At 43.5% G+C, this 27,906-nt stretch overlaps 1 protein-coding gene across 3 annotated transcripts in view; it reads left to right on the top strand.

The window, feature by feature from the left end:
- Positions 1 to 9,674: 9,674 nt before the first annotated feature.
- The window catches only part of St8sia5 (ST8 alpha-N-acetyl-neuraminide alpha-2,8-sialyltransferase 5), a 59,292-nt gene continuing 41,060 nt past the window's right edge, over positions 9,675 to 27,906 (top strand). For 2 of the 3 annotated variants that reach the window (XM_013014874.1, XM_013014876.1), the window contains exon 1: positions 9,694 to 9,824. In XM_013014874.1, coding sequence (XP_012870328.1) covers positions 9,694 to 9,824 — 131 coding nt within the window. Of the gene's footprint in view, positions 9,825 to 27,906 lie in introns of all 3 variants that reach the window. The other variant, XM_013014875.1, reaches the window with a different exon arrangement.

Genomic DNA, 27,906 nt, shown 5'->3' on the forward strand with positions numbered 1-27,906 from the left:
GAACTTTGTAGCATATAGTTATTGAGTCCTAATGTATTCTTGAAGTTCACTTATGCAGCTCTCATTTGCATCTATGCAGATGACATTAAAGGTTATGTTTAAGCATCTGAAGACAGGTAAAGTTCCAAAGTTCAAATAAGTCCAAAGCTAATCAGTCCTTATTCAGATGACCAGTCAATGCCAGCCCTAGCATTCAGGCTTATTTCGGCTCTACTGTTCTCTTTCCTAGGTTAGCTCTGGACCTGCATTAAGGAGCTGAGATGGTGAGACTCGAGGTAGGAAGGTATTGGTGGCAGAGGGACAGCCATGGACTGAGCTTCATTTCGGACATTGGAGTGTCATACTAGATGACAGTGTAGGACAAGTATTGGTGGGGAAGAGGATACTACTTTGGGTACCTGACCAATGCCATGGGTTGGTTGAGCCTCAACGTTTGTGAAATTTCAGCCCCTGTCCAAGGTCATAGTAAAGACTGAGGCTTATGGGATGTGTGCAGTGTGGTTCATGCCTGTAATCTCAGCTGCTTGGGTCATGGAGATGGATAGGATTGAAGTTTGAGATCAGCACTTGCAAAAAGTTGAGCATAGTGGTGTACATCTATCATCCCAGCTATGAAGGAAATATAAATAGGATTGTGGCCTAGACTGACCAGAGAAAAGCACGAAAACCCTACTTGAAAAATAAGAAGAGTTGAAGCTGTGCCTCAAGTGACAGAGTGTATGCCTAGCAAATATGAAGCTCTGAGTTTAAACCCCAGTATTACCAAAAAATAAAATTAAAAAAGTAAGAACATGTTGTTAAATAAAATTAAAAAAATAAGAACATGTTGGGGCTATATAGTGTCTTTAGTTACAGAAGGCATTGACATTTGATCCTGACATAGTCACACTTGCAGAGCTAGTTTATAGTCAGAAGGTGATAGGTGTCTCTCCTGTCCTTTGTCAGTCTCTGGGGGCACTGCCAGCTACCTCCTTCTGCGTGTCACAGTTTTGTGCTAAACATGAAGGCATTAAAACAAAAAAGTCAAAGTTGGTTCCATACTTGTTACCTGGCTTCTTTTACTATAAGCTTGGTGGTTATAGTCATGGTCTAGCATATGGGTGTATATATGTGTATACACATGTGTGTGTGTGGAGATGGGCATGGTTCTAGGATGCTGGAGGTACAGGTCTCCCCACCCTCTTATTTCTCTGCACTCTTCATCATAACACCAGGGTTCCACCAAAGGGAAGAAAGAGGGAAAGATGGTGTATAATGTGATTCTCCTGACATGGACATGTAGTTATACTCCCAACACCCATTCCCCTGCCATCTGTGTTGCAGCCCATGGTATCTGTACTTCTCCTAGCACCTGGGGAAGTAAACTGAGCCAGCGGTGACAATATAGCCCTATTGTCTCATCCAAGCTGAAGCAAGAAAGTGCTCAGCTTTCCTCGAGTGATTGTTGTTGGTCCCAGATTGGAGGAGAATCAGAGTCAGTATCTCCCCCACTCAGTCTTCCCATCCCCTTCTCTCTTTTACTGCTGTCCTAGTTACTGGGGAAGTCACCATGAGGCCAGCTCCCTGAGGAATAAGCCATTCCAGAGACGGAAAGACCCTGGGTCCTAGGATTACTGAGGCGCTCATGTGTGACCCTTGCCCCCCAGACTTCCTGATGTGTAAGACAATAATGAATTCCTCCATAGTTCCTCTTCCTGTAGTCAGAAGCTCCTAATTGACAGACGGACCTTCAAAATAGTTGGTTGTCTCCAGAAGTAGAGGTGGAGTCTCACCAAGCAACCCAACAAATCTATGCTCCATGATCCAAGGTGGCAAAGGACATGCCTTTATGAAATTATGGATGACTTGTGCACAAAAATGTCACCCATGATCTCCAGTTCTGCTTCAAGGATAAATGAGTCTGGGCTGATATGTTGATCATAATATAGTCACATGTAATAACCTGTCTTCATGAATACCATCCTAAGCACAAAGGAAGTCTGTTGTAGAGACCCATTAGGTCCTGAGGTGGGACGATGTGCATGGGCCCTGAGTACCACACAGTGTGTGGACTAGATGCCAGCAACACAGCCTGTGGGCCAACTCTGACTACACCCACTGCATCCTGTGTTGTGTGACCTTCCACAGCAGAGAAGAAGGGCAGAAACTGTATGGGCCACAAAGCCTTCTGCTTTTACTGCCTGACCTTCAGGAACGATGATGATTCTTGGTAACCCCACTTGTCCTCTTGGCCTGTGAGTAATGACAATCTGAGACCCCCTGTAGATAGGAGTCTCTTCTCAGAATACAACAATCCTGTGATTGTGTTTTGACTTGTAATCATGAATAAGTATGGATGTAGTTGAATGGCAATAAATATGTACAAATTCTATTTTCACTAATTCTGTTATAAAAAGCATACATATATATGTATGTATATATATACCGTAGGAAAACTATTTTCCAGCACACTGAATTAAATGTTTGAAGATGTGGTTAAGATGACAGCCACTTGTCCATCTTGCAGTGCACTGAACACAGGTCTAATAGGACACCACATCTATTCAGGATACTTCAGGTTAAATTTCATTCTATCAAGAATAGTAAAACTTACATGAAAGCCAGCAAAGCCTTTCCCAAGAGCAGAGATTATAAAGAGAGGGGAAGAGTGTGGAATTGCATCAGGAGCCTGTAGGACACAGGAGGCCCAAAGAGGTGTGAAATGTCTGTACCAAAGATATCCTCTGCCAACTACACACATTTTCAGTGGACGGGCTCTAACCATGCTTAACCTATTTCCAGGAATCTCAAATGAATTGAATAATGAGGCACTTAATATGGTGACAGCTTTTATAAAGTAGTGATCATATTTCTCTTTCCCTTCTTTTCTGGAAGGAAGCAGAGAATTAAGTCTCAAGTTGGTACAATAACTGGAGCTCAGTGGCAGAGCCACCTGCTAGTGGGTTGGGGGTGGGAGTCTGACACCTGCAGGGAAAAGAAAGTTAAGCCAGCCTATCCATGCCCACTAGGCATCGCTACCTCAGGTGCTGCTCTACCAGTGTGCAGATTAGTAAAGATGCAGAGGCAATCGTATCATTCTTCTACCCAGAATCTTGCAATGGTTCCATGGAAGAATTCCAAGTACCTGGCCTTTGCCCTCCCATCCCTAGCCTCAGCTATGTTGACTACCATGCACATCTCTTTTTTTGGGGGGGGGAGGCATAGGGCTTGAACTCTGGGCCTGGGCTCTGTCCCTCAGCTCTTCAGCTCAAAATGAGCGCTCTACCACTTGAGCCACAGCGCCACTTCTGGTTTTCTGGTGATTTATTGGAGATAAGTGTCATGGTTTTTTCCTGTCCAGGCTGGCTTTGAACCACGATCCTCAGATCTCAGCCTCCTGAGTAGCTAGGATTACAAGCGTGAGCCACCAGGGCCCAACCCATGCACATCTCTTACACAGAGCCTCCTAGTCCATCATCTGGTTAATCATTCTTGCATATCACACTCAGGCCAAACTGCCAAACTGCCTCCCCACTATCCTCCCTGTCACTTCTGATTAGGTCAGAGGCATACTTTTCTTACTTTTGTGATTGTCCATAGTCTGTCTTTCTCACTGAACTTAAACTCCTATTAGGGCACAGACTGAATCATTGAGCCTTGCTTTCCTCCCATTTGCACAATGTCTAGTACATAGTGGTCATTTTTGTCCTGTCTGCCAAATGCATAGAGCTTTCAGAACAGGATTGGGACTGCTTTAGAACTCTCATCCTTTTCCTCTCAGACACTAGAGGAACGATAGACATTTTAGGCAGCTATATTTACAGATCATTCTCTTGAAAGCCCTATACAGATTACCAATAAAAGGAGTCTAGAGGCCTATATTGGCTTTGTTATGAAAACCAGCTGAATTCATTCCTCAAAGGACAAACTGGATCTCCGTGTTTCTCCCCAAGGGAAAAACATGAAGAAGCACTACTATAGAGAGAGCTTTTATAAAGGAGAATTTAGGGAGATTCAGGGTCCATTTTGGCTGCCATGTCATCTAAGTGTGGAAAGAGCAACCTTGTGACAGTGCTTTTGTTTCTGCCTCTCTGTGGGGGTACAACTCATCCAAAATGGAACAGACTCTGCACTCTGATGCATTTGTTAGTTTATGGAATAATTATGGTGATGATGATGTCTCTACTCTTTCAAACAAATTAGTTCAGTTGGAAGAAATGTAGGAGAGAAGTACGTAGGAGGATGTCTTAGGACAGAAGAGGGTACTCTCAGGTTGGAGATGTGAGGGCTAAGAGTTCAAAAGATGATAAAGGTTTTATCATAAATTTTATAGAATACAACTCATCCTTCATAAGGAAATGGAACAAGGAGTTGAAATTGCCATTCCATTATTTAACTTAAAACAGGATTGATGAAGTCCAATGTCTGTAAGTAACTGTACTGTACTGGGGCAGACCCCAGCTACTTGGATTGCAAGGCTGTAATGAGGGCATTTCTACTCACCAGGCAGCAAAATGCTCTTTGTTACAGTGTCTCAAAGCTAGGAGTCAGCCTCCTGAAGGCCTGGCTGGTTAACACAAATGTAAAGAGGCCCAGAACGGCATGTACTTATCACACACTCCTTGAACACATGGGTGGAATGCCACTTATATAATCTGGCAGGCTGCAGTTGTGCTGTATGAAACAACAACAAAAAAAGCTGCTTTTCTTAAAGCCACAAAAAAAAAACCCTCCAAGTTCTTTTTTTTTTTTCTTCTTTTCAAGCCTTTCTATTTTATATTGGGAGACAATGCTCACAGTGTGAGTAATGCCCATCAGTTATCAGTAATTTAGCAGATTGTGTGCCAGTGTTGACATTTGTTCTTGGCTTAATTGTGCGTGAGTGTGTGTTTTAAACAATGATACAGCTGTCCCCACTCCTGGCAATGACAGCATAAAAATGGTGCTTGCTGAATCTGGCATCTTGATCACTTAGCCATGTGTTTTACTCTTTTGTTTGCTGCAATTCTGGGATCAGAATATAAATTCGGCTTGGAATGGAACCTGGCTCCATCCTGAGAGCAAAAGCAAGGACTACAGACTGTGTTACACAACCTTTGCTAGGTCTCTGACTCCACTACAGAGATTCTGCAGGTTAAAGATACCTTCTTGAAGAATGTGCCATGGATTCCTAGCTTCCCTGATTTGATCTGAAGAAGTCAGGTTTAAAACACCATCGGGATAAAAGAGCAATGTCAGTAAAGGCACCCTGGACTGTTGCTGGTCATTTGCAGAGTATTAAGAAATGGAAACATATCCTTGACAGAGGTAGAGTGTTGCTACAAAGCCCTAGCATTAGTCCTGTTCTCTGTTAATTCATGCCACTAAAGAGAGTAAATACCTCCATGGAGAGTAAGGATCTGTGGAGTTGTTTTTGTCCTTCAACTATTTTCACTTTTGGCTTCATAGGCTTTTTGCTATTAGGTTAGCTGATTCATGTTTGTGTCACCTCAGATTGGGGACTATTCCTTATCTGGCCATGGCAAGTCTGAACAAAATATCTACTAAGAAACAATTTATCCTTTTGGAAAACTCTTGGGCAGTATCCTCTAAAGCTGAACCATACATACACTGTCTGAGTTGACAATTTCAGTTCCAAATACAGACTTCTAGCAGTATGCATGCATTTATTCACCAAAAAACACATGACTACAAGGTTCATGGTGGCATCAGCTACTCACATGTCCAGTAGGAAGGATAAATACATAGTTCTACAGCCATTCAAGGTAAGATTGAGAAAACTCTCACTTTATATGAGGCACTGGTTTTCTATGTTATGAAACAAATGACTATAAACTTAGTAGCTTGAGTAATACTTGTGAACCCCCAGTTGTGTGGGTTGTAAATCTGGGTGCAATTTTATTTGGAGTTTCTGCTGAGGGAGTCTCAAAGGTCAAAATCAAGTATGAGGTGGTTGGAGCTCAGGATCTTCCTGGACGCTCATTCCAGGTGTTGGTAGAATTCAGGGTCTTTTTTGTGATTGGTAGACTGGGTCCCCCATTTCCTCACGCTGTCATCTAGAAGCCAATCTCTGAGAGGCCATCTGCATCCTTCGCCAGTTGGTTTCCTCTATCTCCAAAGGCTATTATAAAGAGCCCCATCATATCAGTCCCAGTATACTTCCTTTACAAGAAGCCCAGTCAGGCCCCTGAATGGCAATCTCCCAATCTTCATTCTAGCCGATTTCCACCTAATTACAACTTCCTTGCCCAGAAGCACCAAGACGTATAGTCATTGAATGGCTGGGTAAAGAATAAGAGAGGATGAGGATTTTGCGGTCATTGAGAGGTCTACCCACTACATACAGTGGCATGGAGACTTTCACAACCAACACTGAGTCGAAGAAGTTAGACGTAAAGAATACGTACCATATGAGTTCATTTAAGGGAACTAGAGGACCAGGAAGTACACTTACTTTTGGTGTTTGAAGTCAGAATGGTTGTTAACCTTGAGTAGTTAGTAACTAGAAAAGAGCCTGTAGGGGGCTGAATATATTTTTCTCTTCCTTTCTTCTTTCCTTCCCTCCCTCCCTCCCTTCCTCCCTCCCTTCCTCCCTCCCTCCATTCCTTCCTTCCTTCCTTCCTTCCTTCCTTCTCCCCTCCTTCTTTCTGTCACTCCTCCCATCCCTTCGTTCCCCCCGCCATGCTCTCTTTTGAAGTGCTGGGGTTTAAGCTTAGGACCTAGCACTAGCTGGGTTTGAGTTGTACTATTTTGGCCATGCCTACATCCCATGTTTTTTGTTTCTGAAGTATGTGCTGGCTGGGCTCAGTTTCTGAAAACACAGCTAGCTGTAAATTTATGGGTCTTGTACTTTTTGTAAATGTATTATACTAAAATTACAAAGTTCTGAAAATAGGCCAAGGTGGAGGCTGAGGCCTATAACACCAGCTACTTGGGAAACAAAGATTGGGAGGCCCAAAGTCTAGGCTGGCCTAGGAAACTCAAGATCCCACCTGAAAAATAAAGCAAAGAAATGTTAAAGGTGGGGGCGGGGGAAGAGATGGGGTGAAGTTCAAGTAGTAGAGTACTTGTCTAGCTAGTTCAAGGCCCTGAGTTCAAACTCCAATAATGTAAAAAAAAAAAAGTTCTTAGGATAATTTGATATTTCTACTTGAAAATATTTTCTTTAGTTTGTTCAAAGAAGCCTGTAACCAGACTACTCTTAAGAGTGGGTAGGACCTGACGGGAGGGAGGACTGAAAAGGAAATGATGGTGTCTTGCATGGACTGGAAAAGACTAACCAATTCTACGAGTGCCAACTACATGAAAAATCTAACTTCTGTCATCAACTTGGGACCTGTGTGCAGACCTGCTACCTGACTTACATGGCCTAGTGCAAAGTGACATGCAGGACTTCCCTGTTCAAGAATCTGAAGATAGGGCTGGGAAGGTGGCTTAGTGGTAGAGCGCTTGCCTTGCATGTCTGAGGCCCTGGGTTTGATTTCTCAGCACCACATAAGCAAAAAGAAAAAAGCTGGAAGTGGCCCTGTGGCTCCAGTGGTAGAGTGCTAGCCTTGAGCTGAAGAGCTGAGGGACAGCGCCCAGGCCCAGAGTTCAGGCCCCACGCCCGGACCCCCAAAAAGAAAAAAAAGAATCTGAAGATAGACAGGTGTGGTTGCACACATCTGTAATTCCACCATTCAGGAGACCAAGGCAGGATTGTGAGTCGAGGCCACCATAGGCTACAAAGGAAGATGTCTCAAGATGGAAAACAACAACAACAACAACTCCACCAAAATTTAAAAATAACCAGAGTAGAGCAGTAAAGCCAGTGGTGTGGGCATGCCTGCATGAGCACTGAACATGCACTCTTAAGCAATCTGTCGTTGCCTGAGTGTAGGGGAGAAAACTGCATTTGAGAACCTAAGGATTCCTTGATAGATGAATTGCTCTGAACAACTAGCTTTGATACATACATCTGTAATGTAGGTTAGTCAGAGGCTAGGAGAAGAAAATTCATTAATTTACCTGGGTATAGGCACTCTTTGATGTGTAAAGAAAAACACAAGAATTGTCATATTACAAGGATAGGCTTTCCAAGTGTCTGGTTATTTTAGTTTAATAAATGAATTGTTTTAAAAGTCCACACTTATGACCTTTCGGGTAATTAAATAATACATACAAGATCTACCTTGGATTTGTGAATTAACATAGCACAAGATTCCAAATAATTGATGGAGTCCTAATCGCAGGAATTTGCTGTGTATTCTTTGGTCTTTCCAATTCCAGGAGAAAATTACCAAATGCCAAGTTCGAGGAGACTGGAAGCTGGGTATTTCCAAGTAAAGTTGTTCTTGAAGAGGTATGGGTTTTGAACACAAAAATAGTTTCACTCTGGAACCTCCCAGTGTGTGTGTGGAAGACCTAGGGTAGGGAGCCCTGGGATCGTCCAGCCAGGGATGAGCCGTGAATGCCCCCAAACACCTGACTCCAGGCGCTGGGAGATGATGTGTGAGGATGGCAGTTCTGGAGCAAGGTAGGGGTGGCATTTCTCCGGGGGAGGTTTTCTGCAGAGGTCAGGCCTTCTCATGTGATTATTCTCCTTGGCGTACACTCTGAAGCACAGAGTGCTTCCAGACGTAGTGACTTTCGGGGACCAACGTACCCTAAGGCGGCAGACACCCTGACCTATGACTTAAGCGTGGTTCCAAGGATGAGACTGGGTTCCTGCCTTGGTGATGGACAGCAGTCTCTAACGAACGGCTGGACAGCAAGGAGCTGTGGTAGGGGAGGAGGAAGAGGCCTGGGGAGGGAGGCCAGCAGCCCCTGAAGGTCTGCCTCGCCGAATTGGGCTCCGGGAGGGCGCGGGGCCGGCAGCCCCGCAAGGCCATTAGCTTGCCAGAGCGGTGCGCGCCGTCCTTGAAGGGCCGCCGGGCTGACCTTGCTCCGCTTTCTCCATTGAAATCCCTAGGAGCGCGCGAAGACGCGGCCACAGCGGTGACTCAGTTCCCTGCGCGCTGCATGCAAATACATGATCCATTCCCGCAAGCCCAGTTCTGCAGACTCCGCTCCCCGCGTCCTGCCCTTCTTTTAATACCACCGTTTAAGCCCCGCGTTTTGCGCGGCCCCCTCTGCCCCTCTCCACGGGCCACCTGTCATTAGACCCTCACCTTCCAGCCGCAGAACCCGAGGCCACCCTTCCCTAGCCGCGGGCCGGAAGATCAGACGCAGCCCGCCCCAGGCGAGCCCCATGCGCCCGGCAACGGCGATCTGGAGCACGCCTGGAGGGGGCGGTGCGCGGCGCACCCCAGCGCACCGGCGGGCCAAGCCCGGCCCGGCTCCCCATTGGCCGCCACCTTAGCGGGAGGAGCCGCTCCCCGCCTACCCCCCTCCCGCCCCCCGGGTCGGGGGCACCTGCAGTCGCCCTTCTGCGGGGACGTCGGCCGCTGCCCGGCACTGGCGCCCAGAGGTACAAACAGCCGAGGGAAAGGCCTGGGACCGCGGCGGAGCTTCCCCTGGCCGGCTGTGCCCTGCTGTCGCCGCGGCTCCACCAACGTGCGGATGCTGCTGGCTTTGGCTGCGCCAGCCGGAAACTTTGCCCCGCGAAGTCCTCCCGCCCGCCTAACCTCCTAACCGTGAGACGTCTGATCCACCGTGCGCCCCCCGGGGCCCCCAACCCAACGCGTGATTGCCGGGCCGCCCCGCATCCCGCATCCCCGGCGACCAGCCGCCAGGATGCGCTACGCAGACCCCTCGGCCAGCCGAGATTTGTTGGGGAACCGAACTTTGCTCTTCATCTTCATCTGCGCTTTTGCCTTGGTGACCTTGCTGCAACAGATCCTGTATGGCAGGAACTACATCAAGAGGTAAGAAAGTCCCAGAGGCTGGGTGGCATGTGCGGAGCCCACCGGCGATCGCCCAAGTGGCCGACGCTGTGGTTGCAGCGCCCACCAGCAGTGAGGAGCTGTGTGGGGTCTCCACTTAGCCACAAGCACTCCAGCCGCGGCAGGCTAGGCTCCTGGCCCTCCCCAAAAGCATCTCTAGCTCCTGCTTCATGCAGCTGGGGACCGGGAGGATTGGGGGGGGGCGGGGGGCGACAACTTTGCTCTGCTGTGAAAAATGGGGAGCAGTTTGGAATTCCAAGCAGCCACGTTGACTGTAAATTCCCGTGAATGCCCTGAGCATTATTTTTATTTTTATTTTTTTTAACCTGATGAGTCTTAAATTATTGTAGGCATCCTTGGTGGAGATGCCTTTTTCAACCCACAGGAGGGCTGGGTTAGTGTGTGGGTGGTGGTGGTAGTGGATTGTGACGATGCAGAGGGAATAATGAATTGTTGCAATCGAACAGCCACTGGATCTGTGAAACTCTCAGCCTCGTTCCTTCGGAAGCAGATGGTTGGTTCTCATCCTTAGTACCAAAGGGCAGAGATGATACAGAAGTCGGGCCCTTCTCACCTTGACCTCAGCCAGGGGCAAACTCCATAACAGAAAGGGCAGTAGGAGTTGTCATTTAGAAATTCAGGCAGAGCCTGTCTATTGTGTGCAGAAGATACAGGGAAATACCAAAATGCCTCCTTCAGGGTAACACTGCAGGTTACTCTGCCTGGTTGGGGGCACTGGGGTTAGGCTTTAGGCTGATGCTGTATTGGAGCCTCTGGTGCATAGAAGAGTCCTCCCTGGCCCCTTGCAGGAGGCCTGTCCTTTGCAGCTGTATCTCCCCAGCTTCACAGACTGTTAGGAAAGAAAATGCATCTCCAGCTGCATAAGCATCCTATTATCTTCTCAAAACTTCTCAAAAATAATGGAGCAGTTCTGTTTCCATCTTATGGCGTCAGTATCTATCATATGATCACTCCCTGGCCTGCCCAGAGAGTGGGAGAGCCAGGGTTGCTGCTGCTAGTCTTGCTTCTAGTAGGAAATTTAAAAAGGCAGATTGTTTTCCTACTTATAAACTGCCCCCCAGCTGGGGAGTATGAGACCTCCTGTCCCAAACATTTATTCCCAGCCACTTGCTGCCCTTGGCTTTTCCAGAGAGCGTTCATCCTTGGAGCACATGGTCTTTAAAGGACATTTGCAGAGTCTCTTATTGGATCTGATCACATCTGTCTCCTTCTTTTGTGATTATTGTTCCCCCTACCCTATTCCCAAGTAACGTCAGAACCAGCATGCTTCCATGGCTTCTGTCTTGGCATCTGTTCCTCACTGGGGGAGCATTGGGTTGCTGTCCCCACTGGTGCCTCCCCAGAATTGCTGGGGCTACAGGGACTCCTCCCTGGACAACAGCAGTTAGGTATCAGTGCCAGGGCAAAAGCCAACTACACTACTAACCTGTGGCAAGCCTGCCAGATGATCTGTCTTGTCTGTACCAGTTGTTTTCCATTCTCCTTTTTCCAGAGACCCCATTTCTAAATTACTTAGATTCCACCTTGCGGGCTTCACTCCAGAGACTGGGTGAAATCCAACCAAACAAGGAAAATCTGCCTGGGGCCAATCTCTGAAGGGAGCCTGGGTGCTATAAAGAAGCCAATGATGAGCTGGGCACCAGTGGCACCAGTGGCTCACACCTATAATCCTAGATACTTAGGGAGGCTGAGATCTGGGAATCACAGTTCGAAGCCAGCCTGGTCAGGAAGTCTGTGAGAGTCTCATCTCCAATAAACCACTCAGAAAAAAAATTAGAAGTAGTGCTGCGTCTTAAGTGGTAGAGTGCTAGTGTTGAGCAAAAAAAAAAAAAAAAAAAAAAGCACAGGGACAGCACCCAGGCCCTGAGTTCAAGCCATAGGACAGGCAAAACAAAACAAAACAAACAGGAAGCCAAGGAGTGGTCCTGGTGCTGGGGGAGGTGGAGGTCGAAGTCAATTTGGGAAAATAGAAGGCCATAAATGAGATAAGAATCAAGTGTTGAACTACTTGAGAGGCAGTGATGTAGAAGTTAGGGAAGACTGCCAGGAGGAGGCAGAACTTGAGTGGGCCTTGAAGAAGAGCAAGATTTGGATAGAAGAGTGAACTTGCATATCCAGAACTGAAGAGAGCTGGAACAGGGGTGGAAGGGTACAGATATGGCACTGGCCCCTCTCGTCTTTCCCACACCAGAGCCCACTTGCACTTAGTCCATCGTTGGCAGGGAGGGGGAGGCTGTTCCAAGTCCTGACTGGCCTATGGCTTCCACATCAGTTGTATTTTGTCACAGTGCTTATACACAGCACTTGCTCATCAGTCCTGATACACATCTTCATCGTCATGAGCTGACCTTAGGGATGTTTTGACCTGACTGCAACACTGCACCAGGATTTCTCCTGGAGGCCATTGATATACAGATTACTGGATTAGATTTCCTAGCGTCTGGTCTGGCAGATCCCCTGAAATGGATTGTAACAACAGGTTCCCCTGATACTTCAGTCCATCACCTTTTAGTCCTGGGCAATTCTGCCCCTACACAATGAGAAGTGACATTTTTGGTTGTCAAACAGGGGTTACTGGCATCCAGAAGAAGACGGTAAAGATGTTAGGAAGATCCTAGATGAGCAGTCTACCTCTTGCAACAAAGAATGATCAGCCCTGGGTGTCAGTAGGCCCAGGATGAGAAAGTCTGTTCTCAATGTCAAGCTCTGAGATGGTTTACTGCTTGCTTTCTAGCTGTACCCTGGGGGCCACCTATGTTTCTGACCCATAATACATGTAAATATAGGTAGTGAAGAAATGCTTGAAGATTAGGGCAGGTGTGTGTGCACGTGTGTGCAGGGATAGTACTTGGAAGAAACAAAGAAATAGAACAACAAACACATGGGTACTGGAGCACACTCCAGGATGGAATGAAGGAGAAATGTAGGAAAGCAGCACATAGATGTAACAGTAGCTAGAGCCTCTAATGAAATGTTTGGAAGACTGGGAAGGATGGCGTGAACTTGGTTATTCTACCATAGGAAGCCACATGTGATTTTTGAGCAGCATACTGACTTGAAAGAAGCCACTGGGAAGGAAAGTTATCTCTGCTTCATATAGGTGTTTTTAGAGCCCAGTCAAGAGTGAGGAGAACTTGGCTCAGAAAGTAGATACACTTTAGAGCTCAGAGATTCTTGAAGGCTGCACCACTGAGCTGCTGCAGAAGCAAAGCTCCTGGGACATGGAGTTGGTGGGCTCTTCCAATAAGAATTTCTTTGGACCCTTGGCCTCTTCTTTGAGTTGTGCAGTGGGGGCATATCTGAGAAGGCTGATTTTGAGTTGTCTGACTCTGGGGACCAACCTTGATTAGGAAGGAAGAAGGAAGAGCAGTGTAATGTCCTGGGAAGTATTTTACCTTTCCTGGAGAAAGCACAGGCTGTGTGGTTTAGGAGGAAAAGGGAGGAGCAAAGTTGGGACATTTGCCTTGATGGTCTCATTTCTTATGTCTGCTTCATATTAATGAAGATTGACTATATGCTGAGCACCACTGGAAGTGCACTGATTCAGGTCAGGGTCTTGGGGAGTTTCTGGGCTGTTGGAAAGACAGAAAGACACAAAACTCAAATATGGTCTATGCCTGAAGGAATAGGCAAAGGACTCCAAATGAGGAGGGAGCCATAGTGAATCAGTATGTTCAGGGTTCACAGAAGTGTTTGAAGGAGATCCTAAAGAGGAATATTGCACGGCACAGGTAGAGGTAGAAGGAAGGGGCTGAAAGTAAGTGAGCAAGGTGTGAGGAGCACAGGGAGGAACTGAGTGTTCTCCTTAGTAGGTTGTTTGCCAAGGTACAGGGGTGAAGTGGACAAGGAAAACAAAGTAGAAACGTGGTGAGTAGGGGCCTGTTGTTCTCCAAGGACAGAGCAATATGAAGTACTTAATAGAAGCTCAAAAAGATTGTTACACTAATGGAATGAAAAATAAATCAATTAATTTTTAATTTTTATTGTTATTTTGGAAGTGATATATAGGGGGTTACAGTTACATGGGTCAGCTACTAAGTACAGATTTTGTTGTTGTTGTTGTTGCTATTGTCGGTCGTGGGGCCTAAACTCGGCCTGGGTGCTGTCCCTTTGCTCTTCAGCTTAAGGCTAGTGCTCTACCACTTGAGCAACAGCACCACTTCCAGCTTTTTTTGCTTATGTGGTGCTTAGGAATTGAACCCAGCCTCATGCATGCAAGGCAAGCACCCTACCACTGAGCCACCTTCCCAGCCCTAAGTACAATTCTTTTTAAACCATGTCTCCCTTTCTCTCCCTTTCTCCCAATTTTTCCTCCCATCTCCACCCACAAGATGTACAGTTCATTTTCCACAGAGTGTCTAGTGAATGCCGCAGTTGTACTTGTTCACCCTTTGTTCCACCTTTTCTGTCTTCCTTACCCTCCCAAGTAAAAACCAGCCAGACAAAAGAAAAAGAAAACAAAACCACCAATAATAGCAACTTAAAAAAATCTTACGTTTCTTGGAGTTCATTTCATAAAATATTATTATTATTATTTTTTGGTGGTTGTGGGGCTTGAACTCTGGGCCTGAGCGCTGTCCCTCAGCTCTTCAGCTCAAGGTGAGCGCTAAAATGTTATTTTATGTGATCACATGCACATAGCTATTGAGCCTTTGTCACCCACTCTTGTGCATATCCTCCTTTGGCCTCAGTGTGTTCATGTTTAGAGACTTACATAATTTGTCATGTCCGTGTGTGTGTGTGTGTGTGTGTGTGTGTGTGTGTGAAAATGCTGATCTATGGGACTTGGAATGTAGCTCAGAGGTAGACTATTTGCCTAGAATGGGTAAGGCCCTGGTTTGGATCTTCAGCTCTACACACACATACACAAATACAATCACACCACTTGCTGGTCTGTGTGATGGGGTTGGATAAGATACTCAGGAGGGAAGAGAATGGAAAATGACAGTGGATAAGGCATGAAGGGAAGTTGAGGAATGTCTACACCTACAGGGGTGAGGAGGCTGTGTGGGGTGGGAGGAACTAGGAGGCTTTGTTTATTCATTTTTCATCTCATGGACACTGGAGTTGCTTCTACTTCTTTGCTGTCCTGAATGACTGCTATGAGCATTTCCGTGCAAGCTTTTGCATGGACATATGTTTCCATGTCTCTTGGGTTTATATTTGGCAGTGGCGTTGCTGGGTCATATGGTGACCCTGTTTTAATCATTTGAGCATGTGCCAGTGTGCTTCCCAAACAAGCTGCATCCTTGTGCACTCTTTCTGCAGTATGTGAGAGTTCTAATCTCTCCACAATATGTATGATTGGCAATATTCATTATTACCAGTTTTTTTGACCCATCATGACCTGTACGGTGCTTTGTTGGAGGTGGTGTCTCGTTATGGTTTTGATTGTGCATCTCTCTGATAACTAATTATGTGTACCATCTTCATTTCTTGCTTTCTTTGGGCAGTACTGGATTTGAAGCCTCGTCCTCAATTGCTAGTCAGGCTTGAGTTATGCCTCCAGCTGATACGCAGTATCTTTCTTGTTTTCTCTTTTAGTGGTATTGAAGTTTTAGTGGTATTGAGTCATGGGCCTTGTACTTGGTAGGCAGATGTTCTACCACTTGAGACATTCACTAGCCCTTTTGACTCTAGCTTGTTTTTTAGAGAAAATTGCACATAATCTGCTTGAGACTGGCTTTGAAATAGGATTTTGTCACCTCTGCATAACTGGGATTACAGGCTTGTACCACTGTGCTTGGCCCTGGAATATCGTTTTCCCCCTATACTGGGGTTTGAATTCAGGGTCTCACAATTGCTATGCAGTGTTCTGCTGCTAACTCGTGCCTCAAGCCTGTAACATAATTTATGTGCTTATTGTGTATGTTTATCCCTTCTTTTGGAAAATGCCAATTTAGATAATTTGCTTATACTTAAAAATTGGAATATCTTTTTATTATTGAATTGTGAGAACTCTTTATGGATTCTAAATATAAATCTGTTATCAGATATGTGATTTACAAAACATTTTTCTTCATTCTGTGACTTATCCCTCCTATTTTATGTGGTGCTGGTAATCCAACTCAGGGTCTCACCAGTGCTTGTCATGTGCTCTACTATGGAGCTGTATATCCAGCCATTCTTTCACAATCTATTTTTGTGCTTTCATATTTAAGGAGCCATTGTCTCGTCAAAGATCATGATTCACACCTATGCTTTCTTCTGAGAGTGTTCTTTTCTTTTCTCTTCTTCCTTCCTTCTTTCCCTCCCTTCCTTCCTCCATCCCTCCCTCAAAGTTATCTCTCTACCACTTGAACCACAGCTCCACTTCCATTTTTTTCTGTGACTAATTGGAGATAAGAGTCTTATGGACTTTCCTTCTCTGATCTGGCTTTAAACTGTGATGCTCAGATTTCAGTCTTCTAAGTAGCTATTTGGAGTTAGTTTTTGTACATGTTGTGATAAATCCTAATTATAAAAAGAATGTCAAACAGTCTCACCATTAGGGATATTTGTTTAGCTTTTTAAAAAGATTGTAGATATCCTCTGATAGGTTAGAAAGTTTCATGAACGCATACTATGTTAAGAAGTTTTGTGTGTGTGTGTGAGAGAGAGAGAGAGGGACAGAGAATAAAGAGGGGATTATACTGATTAAAATATAATATATGCATGTGTGAAAAAATACAAAGCTTTGTCTGGATTTTTTTTTTGTCAGTCGTGGGGCTTGAACTCTGGGCTTGGGCGCTGTCCCTCAGCTCTTCAGCTCAAAGTGAATGCTCTACCACTTGAGCCACACCACCACTTCCTGTTTTGTGGTGGTTAATTGGAGATAAGAATTTCATGGACTTTCCTGCCCAGGCTGACTTTGAACTGCGATCCTCAGATCTCAACCTCCTGAGAAGCTAGGATTATAAGCATGAGCCACCGGTTCCCATCTTTGTCTGGATATTTTATCAGATTATTTTTCTACATCAGTTGGATGATACATAGTTTATCCCTAATTTTTTAAGCTGGTAATTTTCATTGACAGAGCTGGGTGTGAGTTCACACCTATAATCCTAGCACTTAGAAGACTGACATATATGTACATAGCATACTTTGTTTCAAAAAACAAACACAAAACTTAAAAAGGTAGGTTTGGGTTCATTCCTATACTCCCAGCTGCCCAAGAAATGGAAACTGTCATGATTGTAGTTCAAAAATATCCCAGGAGAAAATTCTACCCTTCTTAACCAATGTCTAGACATGTAGCTTGCACCTGTCATCTCAGCTTCACAGGATGTGTAAATAGGAGGATCATAGTCTGGGGCCGGCTCTGACAAAACAGGAGATCTTATTCCAAAAATAACTAAAGCATAAAGGGCTTGGGGAGCATTGCTCAAGTGGTAGAGCACCTGTCTAGCAAGCCCCAGGCCTTTATTTCAAACCCTAGTAAAAGCTGAAAATTACAAAATTAGGTGTTCAGCATATAATTTTAGAAATAAAATCTAGCTTGTTCATGTTATACATCATGTGAAATTTTCTTTGTTATTTTTAGATAGGATGCTATTTCTCATGTCTTGTATAATCTTGGCATATAAAGTCCTTTTCCATGCTGTCTTTGATTTTTTAATCTTACCAAATTAGTTGGGAGTGTTCCCTTTTTATCTGTTTTCTAGAATAGTTTGTGAGCATTTTTGAGGTCATCTATTCTTTTGTGAGTTTTCCTTTTTCACTACTGGAATTTAAACCCCGAACCTTTCACTTGCTAAGTTGGCTTTAGCCATACCTCCAACCCAAGCTCATCTATTCTTTGAAAATTTAATAGAACTCACCTGTATAGCCATCTGCACCTAATGTTTTTTTTCTTGCAGAAAAACTTGAAGTGAGAATCTCACCCTTTGGTGGTTGTAGGACTATTTAGATTTTCTATTTCTTCTTCCAACTTTGGTAAATTATATTTTTCTAGAAATTAAAAAAATCAACTTAATTGTCATGCTTTCTAATAGTCTTTATGAGTTTTTATCCCCCTTTAAAATTTTGTAGCATTGTTTACTTACTTTTCTACATTTTAATAATATTTATTAAGTGGCCAGATTTTTTGCTGTGTTGATTTTTATCTCGATTACTTTTTATTTAAATAATTCTTATGCTTTGGTTTTATTCTGTCATTCTTTTTCAACCTTCCTGTGTAGGATGCTATCTCTTTTATTTTCAGTCTTAATGTGCTTCTCCAATTGTATTTTTTTAATTCTGCGATGATGATGGCAATGACAGCAAGTAAAAATCCTGTTGTGCTAATAAAACTGCTCTACATATTAACATACTGAATTTTTATAACAATAGCAACAGACACTATTATAATTCTCCTTTTGCAGATGGATAAACTAAGACACAATGGGGTTAAGTAATTTGTTGGAAGTCTAGTAGCTACTAACAACTAGAGGTATTTTCATTATTTTTAATATATTCTAATTTCTGTAATGAGATTTTTACTCATATGCTTTGAAAAGTTTGAAATTTCCAGGTATTTCCTGTTTTGATGCCTTAAATTTTTTAATAACTAAAAAGTTATTCAACTGGGACACTGGTGGCTCATGCCTGTAATCCTAGCTACTCAGGAGGCTGAGATCTATGGATCGTGGTCAGACTCTTTTTTTTTTTTTGGTTGGTCATGGGGCCTGAATTCTGGGTGTGGGCACTGTCTCTCAGCTCTTCAGTTCAAGTCTAGCACTCTACCACTTGAGCCACAGTGCCACTTTTGGCTTTTTCTGCTTATGTGGTGCTGAGGAATCAAACCCAGGGCCTCATGCATGTGAAGCAAGCATTCAACCAATGAGCCACCTTTCCAGCCTGTGATCAGACTCTTATCTCCAGTTTGCCACTCAAAAACCAGAAGTGGCACTGTGGCTCAAGTGGTAGAGCAATAGCCTTGAGCACAAAGAAGCTCAGGGACAGCTACCGCCACCACCAACAAAAAGCTACTCAAAAGATTTTAGTAAGTCAAAAGTTGACATTGGTTATGCTAATTTCTTTTCAATATTTGCTTTCTTCCATCATAACCAGAATATAGTTACAGTTTTTGTCAAGAAAATTTAGTTTTTATCTGGAAAATTTAGAACATTTACATTTATTGTGATTACTTATGAATAAGGATTTATTTCTGCCTCTGTGTGTGTGTATCCTACCCTATCATGCCTTTTGTCCCTTTTATCTTTTTGATTCTTAGTGTCTTCTTGGCTTTAGTAGTAAGTTTCTAGCGTGACCTTCCACCTTGGGGAGGTCCTGTGGCTCTTACCAAGGCAACAGAAATATGTGGGATGGGCTGATGCCCCTTGAACAGCCTCTGGCTTTGGATTCATCTCACTTCTCTCTTCATCAGATTTAGGAAGACATTTTACAGATGTTTTGGTTATTTTAGTGTTTTTGTAGTGTGAAGGTAATGCAAATTGAGTTCTCTGGAAAGCAAGTCTGAGCCTGAGAGTGAGGGATGTTAAGTAAGAGGTTCTGTAATGATCAATAGCCAGGAAAGGGAGGGGGAAATGTGATTCAGCAGAGGGTGATATTGAAATATAATATAATCCCAGCAAAAGCCTCAGCTGATCCCATAGGCAGGCCTGGAATTGCTTGCCCTCCAGACTTGTCCAGATTTGGGGTGAGGAGTTAAACCATTATACGTCTAGCTTGTTCGGGCATTAGATTAGGAATGAGGGCTTCCCTGAAAGGGATATGACCTTGGGGAAGAGGACTCTCCTCATCCAAGGTAATTCAAGGAGAGAGTTGAAAGCTGAGGTCTCTCAGCACATGGGATCCCCAACAAGTCAGAAAGGAGGCCTTCATTCCTGCAAGGGTGGGGAGTGGTGGTGTAGGGCCTGTCACAGAGGGTTTCTCCATCTTCCACGTTGCAGAGAACGATTGTGATCCCCCCCAGAACAAAAAAGTAATAATCTCACTCCAAATATTCAGCCTGTATCTGCAGCCCACGCTCAAGCTGAGCATTTCTTCTCTCCCAGGGTCGTTTTCACACGTGACATCTGTCCAAACACTGTGCTTGTCCCCATGCTGTTGTTTATTGCCTGCTGTTTCTTCCTGCCTGCCCTTCAGTCCAAATCCTGCCTCTCTTTCTGTATCCAGCCCACAGACTTCTTTCTTTCCCTTGAATTCCTAGCACGCTTTCTGTACTTAGCCGTGTACTGCCCAGCACTGGCCTGTTGCTTTCTATGAGAGGCAGGGCCTGTTCTATTCTGCACCAAGTACAAAAGGCTCCTGTACTTTGTCTCCCTGCCCCCTTCCTCCGCCCACACCTCCAGGGTCCAGATCTAGGCTGCTTTGTGTGGATGATACAAGCCTGAGACTTGAGGGTTTGAAATTGGGTCAAGGAAAAGGACAGCCTGACTTTGGGCTGTCTTCATACGTGCATTTGAAGGTTCTCATCGCTGAGCCAGCTCTCCTCCCTCTCCTCAGGGGACCAAGCCTACTGGTCTAGTGCCCTGAGAAACAGGTGCAGCTCCTGGAGATTGGGAGCATGAAGCTGAAGATCTTCCTCTCCAGTATGTGGCTCTTGGGAAAGTGGCCTAGAAAGGAGACAGGATGCTGAGCTGACTGCAGCTTGGGATAACACCTGTTCTGCTGGCAGATAAGCCTGATATCCTGGCTGGTCCAGGCCAATGGCTATTGAGCACCTGCTTCAGGGTTGGGATAAAGATGTGATACATAAAGGATCCAAGGAACAAAATTTAAGAGACCCTCACTTGCCAGTGCCATCCCTATACTCCCACAGGCCTGAGGGCTGAGGGCTTCCTTAAATATGCCTCTAGTCCTGCCCTTTTCTGCATGCCCAGCTCTGCTCTAGGCAAAGGGTAGTTGTTTCTTGCCCTTACTCCGAAGTCCTTAGATATATCCTCACTCCTAGATATCATTTCTTCTTCCTTCTTTGTCTCCAGTCCTGTCTATTGGTCTATTTATTTTGTGCCACTACTGGGTTTTGAACTCTGGGCTTCAAGCTCTGAGCTCAGCCTTTCCCATTCACAGCTGGCACTTACTACTTGAGCCACATCTCCACTCCTGGCTTTTTGCTGGTTAATTGGGGATAAGAATCTTGAGGAAGGGGCTGGGAAGGTGGCTCAGTGGTAGAGCACTTGTCTTGCCTGTATGAGGCCCTGGGTTCGATTCCCCAGCACCACATAAGCAAAAAGAAAAAAAGCCGGAAATGGCTCTGTGGCTCAAGTGGTAGAGCGCTAGCCTTGAGCTGAAGAGCTAAGGGACAGCGCCCAGGCCCAGAGTTCAAGCCCCAGGACCAGACCCAAAAAAAATAAAAATTAAAGTAAAAAAATACAATAAAAAAAAGAATCTTGAGGAATTGTCTGCTTGGGCTGGCTTGGAGCTACACTTCTCAGATCTAGGATTATAGGCATGACCAACTGGTACCAAGCTTATTTTTTTTAATTTAAGATATATTTGTAATATGAAGAGACTTCATTATGATATGTCTATATATGTACACATCGTACTTTGAGCAAATTCAACCCTCTGCAATGTTCCCATTGCTCTTTTCCTCCTCACATTTTTCTTTTTTTAAAGTAAGTTTTTATTGTGAAAATACTGTACAGAGGGTTACAATTACATGAGCAAGATAATGAGTCCATTTTTTTATCCAGCATTGTTGCCTCCTCCTTTGTTTTTCCCCTACCATCCCTTCCCTCCCATCTCCACAACTACACTCCCCTCCCCCAATAAATTGTAGAGTTCGTTTTTCAACATAACATCTTGTGCATCTTATTGTTGTAATGGATCAACCTGTATCCCTATTTAAACATTTTGTTTTTTCCCTTCCTCTCCCCAAATAATACCAACACCAAATACAGTGAAAACAGGGGTTATACTGTGGAGGAGGGACATACAAAGCAACAACAACAAAAAATCATGCTCCTCACATTTTTCAAGTGTTGGATTTTTTTTTTTTTGGTTGGTTGTGAGGCTTGAACTCTGGGCCTGGGCACTGTCCCTGCACTCTTCAGCTCAAGGCAAGCACTCTATGAGCCACAGTGCCACTTCCGGTTTTCTAGTGGTTTATTGGAGATCAGTCTCATGAACTTTTCTGCCTGGGTTGGCTTTGAACCGTGATCCTCAGATCTCAACCTCCTAAGTAGCTAGGATTACAGGCATGAGCCACCGGCATCCGGCTAAGTGTTGGATTTTATTTATTTATTTATTTATTTATGTTACAGTCCATAGGTAGATGATAGATAGATAGATAGATAGATAGATAGATAGATAGATAGATAGATAGATAAATAGATAGAGATATCTGTAATGCCTTTGGTCCTCTTTACTAATTAGTATCGCTTCCTTTCCTTCTTTCCTTTTCCACTGATCTCTTCCTATATAGTCTACCTTTTCTTTTTATTCCCATTACTATGACACCACTATAGTATTGTTATCAATAATATCATTTTATATCTTTATTCCACAAATGAGTGGGAACATGCAATGTTTAGCATTTTGAGTTTGGCTAATCTCATTCAACATGATGATCTACAGATTCATTCATTTTCCTTTATCTTCTTTTTTTTTTTTTGGGTCCGGTAGTGGGGCTTGAACTCTGGGCCTGGGCACTGTCCCTCAGCTCTTCAGCTCAAGGCTAACACTCTACCACTTGAGCCACAGCGCCACTTCTGGCTTTTTCTGCTTATGTGGTGCTGAGGAATCGAACCCAGGGCCTCAGGCATGCAAGGCAAGCACTCTACCACTGAGCCACCTTCCCAGCCCCCTTTATTTTCTTTTTGATGTGCTTTCTTTCCAGGAAAATTTTACCTCTCAGAAGATTTAATATCTTCTCTTGGAGTCATCCATGTTTGTTTACTTCTTATCGAATGATTTCCCATTTTGGCTCTTCACCATACTTATCCTGGTAGACCTTCACATATGCAAGTGGAAACCTTGAATAATGAATTATATTAATTACTAGCATTCAACAAAGGTTAATAAGCCAGTCTCTACCAAAGCAGATAGTCCTAAATGAGGATTATTTCATTTAATCTATACCATAGTCCTTGATTCAGTCTTCCTCTTCATTTAATGCTTATGCTGAGAGGAAAAATATGTTATTTAGCTTTTTGTCACTATGACAAAATACCTGAGATAATCAACTTAAAGGAAGAAAGGGTTGGTTTGGGTTCAGTTTTGGAAATTACAGTTCATGGCTGATTTTCCTTGATTGGACCTGTAGTGAGGCAGTACATCATAGCAGGGCCTATATTCACCTGTTCTGCTCAAAATAGCATGCATGGAGGCTCCAGTCCTGCCCAACTCACTCTTTCTTCTTTAGCTCAGCCCTTCCCTATTTCTTCCAATTGTCTTCAGAAACTCAAACATTTCCTGGTGCTTTTCAAGGTCAAGTTTGGGAACCACTGGAAAAGGTTGAGAATTTGAGTGGAGCCTGGAAGGAAGATATTGGCAAAGAAGATTAAAGAGGTAGTTCTGTATATTTTAGTTTGCTGGGTTGCTGTCATAAGTACCATAAGTTGTGAGGGCAAACAACCCAAGTTATTACCTCACAGTTCTGGAGGCCAAAAGTCCCATATCACAATGTCATTGGGCTTGGCTCCTTTTCTAGGGCTGTGCTTGGGAATTTATTCTGTGCTTCCCTTTGTCAGGTTGTCTGCGGGCAATCATCAGTGTTCCTTGGCTGGAAGCCCTGCCTTCATCCTCATATGGCTTTTCTCTTCCTCATTGGTATTAGTTGTGCTATCTCTTTTATTATCTCTAAGTTTTATTAATTTGGGGCTTTTCCCTCCTTTGGATCCATTCAGTTAGAGGTTTATCGATCTTTTTTATTTTTTCAAACAACCAACTTTGTGTTTCATTGATTCATCGTATTGTTTTGTCCCTACTTCCTTTAATTCTGACTTAATATTTATTATTTGTTTCCACTTGCTAATTTTAGACTTAGCTTGTTCTTGTTTATCTATAAGCTTGAGATCCATTATTAGGCTATCTGTTGAGATTTTTTAATGTAGGTGCTCATACTATAAATTTCTTCTTTGCATTTATGGCCTTTGCTGTATCAAAGATTTTCTGGTAGATTTTTCATTTACAGTAGATTCTAGGAATTTTTATGACTCTCCTTTGACCTTGTTTAATTTCATGACTACTGGTCATTCAGTAGTGGATTGTTTAGTCTATGTTTCAATATTTCTGTAGTTTCTTTTGTTGTTGATTTGGTTTAATTCCATTGTAATCTGATACACTACAGGGGATCATTTCACTTATATTATTATGACTTGATTTATGCCTTAAAATATGACCTATTTTAGAGAAAGTTCCATGCGATGAGAAGAGTGTGCATTGTACAGGTGTTGAATGAAATACTCTGTAGATATCTGTTTAGGCCATTTGGTATATTTTGAAGTGTCTTTGTGAATTTTGGTGGGGGGGGAGGTGAGAGTGGGATATTGAAGTCTCCCACTATTGTTGTGTTGGATCTGTCTGTGCATATAACTCCAGTAGTATTTCTTTAATGAACTTGATATGCTAAATTTCACATACACACACATATACACACACATCCATATACACACATATATCCATACACACACACATAAGTTAACAATTGTTATCTCCTCTTGATGAACAGTTATCTTTATTAACATGAAGTGACCTTCTTTATCTCTTCGTACTCTTTTGGTTTATCATTTATGAGTCTTGCTTTCAGAGTCTATTTGCTCGGAAAATATTTTTCTATCCTTTTACCCTAAGCCACTGTTTGTCTTTCTTAGTGAGATGCATTTCTTTGAGGCATCAAGTGGTCACGAATTGCTTCTTGATGCAACTTATCACTGTCTTTTGATTGGATAATTGGGATCAAATATCAATAATAAAAATATTAATATTGAAAAGCATGTGTGTTTCCTGTCATTTTCCTGCTTCTGTGATATATACTTCTTTCCCAATCCTCGTTTACTAATCTTCTCTTCTTTGTTGTATTTTCCTGGTGGTACATATCTTTCTCTTTAGTATGTAGGATCCCATTAAATATCTTCTGAAGTGCTGATTTAGTGTTTATAAATTCCTTTAGCCTTTTTCAATTTTGTTTTGTTTTGCTTTGTCCTGAGGCTTGAACTCTGGGCCTGGGCACTTGCCCTGAGCTTTTTTTGCTCAAGGCTGGTACTCTACTGCCACGCCACATACACTTGGTTGAAACTTTTGGAATGAAAGGTTCTGGACAGGAGTGGAGCCTGGCATAGACTCAAGCCCTAGGCATCCCCCAGAAGTTGGTGGAGAACTGGATTCCCTAAAAAAGACAATCTGGTCAGACTTAACCCGTTGTTCTCTGAGAAAGAGAAGTTCCAGTGTGACTGCTGCTCACCACAGTGACCCAGGGCCCAGTGGCAGGATGCCTGCCCTGTGCCCTGACAAGTCCCACCTGGGAGAGCGTCTGTCCTGCCTCCAGGCCAATTCAGGCCTGCCATTGTATAGAACAACTCTTGTTTCCTCCTCTAACAAGCAGCTCAGTATCCAACCACCATGGGAACCCAGTCCGAGAGGCACAATGGAGAAGAAGCTGCCAAAGCAAGCGTTTGGAAAGGAGCAGAGATCACAGCAGGCAAAGCAGCCATGAAGATGGTCTGCAAGGAGTCCTTAGCTGGGTTCAGCAAAGAGAGGCCGGCGCAGGTGGGCAGAGCACTTCCATAAAGCTGCCTGTGGTGGATAGATGGCTTCTGATTTGACATCGACAACAGAATAAGGGACTGCAAGTTCAATGAATAGTCTCTGGCCAGAGAAACAAGGTCAAATGCTTAAGTTTCTGCACTTCCAGTGGTTCCTGGTATTTCCAGCTGAGTGGACATCTTTCTGTGACCAGTGGGTGCCACGCCACCTTCTGCTCTGCGTGAGAGATCGCAGACAAAGAGCTTCAAGGAAGCATGCCCCCAGGAAGGGGGTGTTGGTTCAAGGCTTCCCATACACCTGGCTGCACCTTTATAGCCTCTACCTTTATTCTTACTATATTTTTCTTGGCTGTACATTCATTGCCTTTATTCTTGTTTTGGCTATTTTTCTATTGATCCGCGAACAGAGCATGTTGTATTTTTCCAGTCCAATAGAGATGGCTTCTCTAAGTAATAAAGACTAAGGCCAAAGATTAAATGTGGGCAATCCCCCAATCAATCTATCATCTGATGTGACTTTGCCTCCAGAAACTCCTACAACTTCACAAGTGGTTTTGCAGCTCATGCATAGTAAATATAGAGACTTAAAATTTCCAGATATGTCCAACAGATAAAATCAATAAATTAAACTAAGTTAGAAAGAGTTATCCCAGTAGTTCAGAGAGTTCTAAAAAGGAAGGGACCTCTGATTATAAAAGTAAAAGAAAAAGATTCTCCCAACAGTTATGATTAAGTTTAGTCCAACTTACGTTATAGGGAATAGATGGTATTTTCACACAAAATATAAAGTTAGTAACATATTTCCTGAACCAACCAAAAACCATTTCCTTATACAGGAGCTTATAAAGATGAAATTAGTTGGATAAAAATAAAATTAAAAAGAGTATAATGTAAGTACAGCCCTGTCTTAGGTTTGTTAATTATTAAACATAAAAAAGGCTGAATAGATGACGTATTCTATTAAACAATATGCTAGACTTGTTTCGCACCACTTAGCTTAAACAGTTGGTGGGATAGTCATTAATTTTCATGTAATTCATCAATGCTTTGCCTGTAAAAAAATTGATTATGTGCTTAAATAAACAAAGAATCTATGTCACAATCGCACACTGTATAAAAATGTTAATTCTCCTCAATAAAGATACACTCAGATGCAACTCTTTTGAGTCTGTGTCTGTTTGTCACTTCGCCGACTCCTTGCCCACCTATCCCAAGATCCCTGTCCCATCGGTCCCAGTGCCCCGGCCGAGCTGGTCCGTCACACTCTACCACTTGAGCCATATTGCCACTTCCTGCTTTTCCTGAGTAGTTTAGTGGAGATAAGAGTCTCATGGAGGGGGTAACAAGTTGGATAAGAATTGTACTCACTACCTTATGTATGTAACTGTAACCCCTCTGTACATCATCTTGACAATTTTTTTGGGGGGGTCCAGTTGTGGGGCCTGAACTCTGGGCCTGAGTGCTGTCCCTCAGCTCTTCAGCTCAAGGCTAGCGCTCTACCACTTGAGCCACAGCGCCACTTCCGGATTTTTTTTTCTTTTTGCTTATATGGTGCTGAGGAATCGAACCCAGGGCCTCAGGCACGCAAGGCAAGCGCTCTACCACTGAGCCAACTTCCCAGCCCGACAATAATTTTTTTTTTTTAAAAAGAGTCTCATGTACTTTCCTGCCTAAGATGGCTTTGAACCCCAATCCTCAGATCTCAGCCTCCTGAGTAGCTAGGATTACAAGTGTGAGCTGGCACCCACCTCTGTTAGCTTTTGTTTATCATAGAAGATTGTTATTTTGCTATCAACTATGAAGGATGGCCTTGCTGGATACATTAATCTAGGTCAGCAGCTCTCTTTTTGAGGGCTTGGAGTATTTCAGTCTAGGACTTAGAATATATCATTCTCTGGCTTTCTTGCTTTTAGATTTTCTGTTGAAGAATCTACTGTTATTCTAGTGGATTTGTCTGTATGTGTGACTCATCACTTATTTCTTGTTACAGTCTTCATTTTTCTTTGTTCTGTAATTTAGTGTCTGAACTATGTTTCTTTTATCATCTTGCCTGTTATATGTTCTGATAGCCTTCTGTCCCTGAATGATCCTTTCTTTCTCAAGATTGGAGAAGTTTCTGCTATTATTTTATTGAATGTGTTTTCTATGCCATTAGATTGTATCTCTTCTCCTTCTTCTATGCCCATGATTAGATTTGGCCTTTTTATGTTGTCCAATTGGTCTTGAATGTTCTCTTCACATTTTCTTAGTCTGATTGATCTAATTTGTCTACTTTATCTTTGATTTTTGACACTCTACTTTCAATGTTCCATTCTATTAGTAAGACTGTTATTGAGTTTTTTTTATTTTTGGTGGAGAACTGGATTCCCTAAAAAAGACAATCTGGTCAGACTTAACCCGTTGTTCTCTGA

The sequence above is a fragment of the Dipodomys ordii genome, unplaced genomic scaffold (assembly GCF_000151885.1).
Source record: "Dipodomys ordii isolate 6190 unplaced genomic scaffold, Dord_2.0 Scaffold25, whole genome shotgun sequence".
Lineage (NCBI taxonomy): Eukaryota > Metazoa > Chordata > Mammalia > Rodentia > Heteromyidae > Dipodomys > Dipodomys ordii.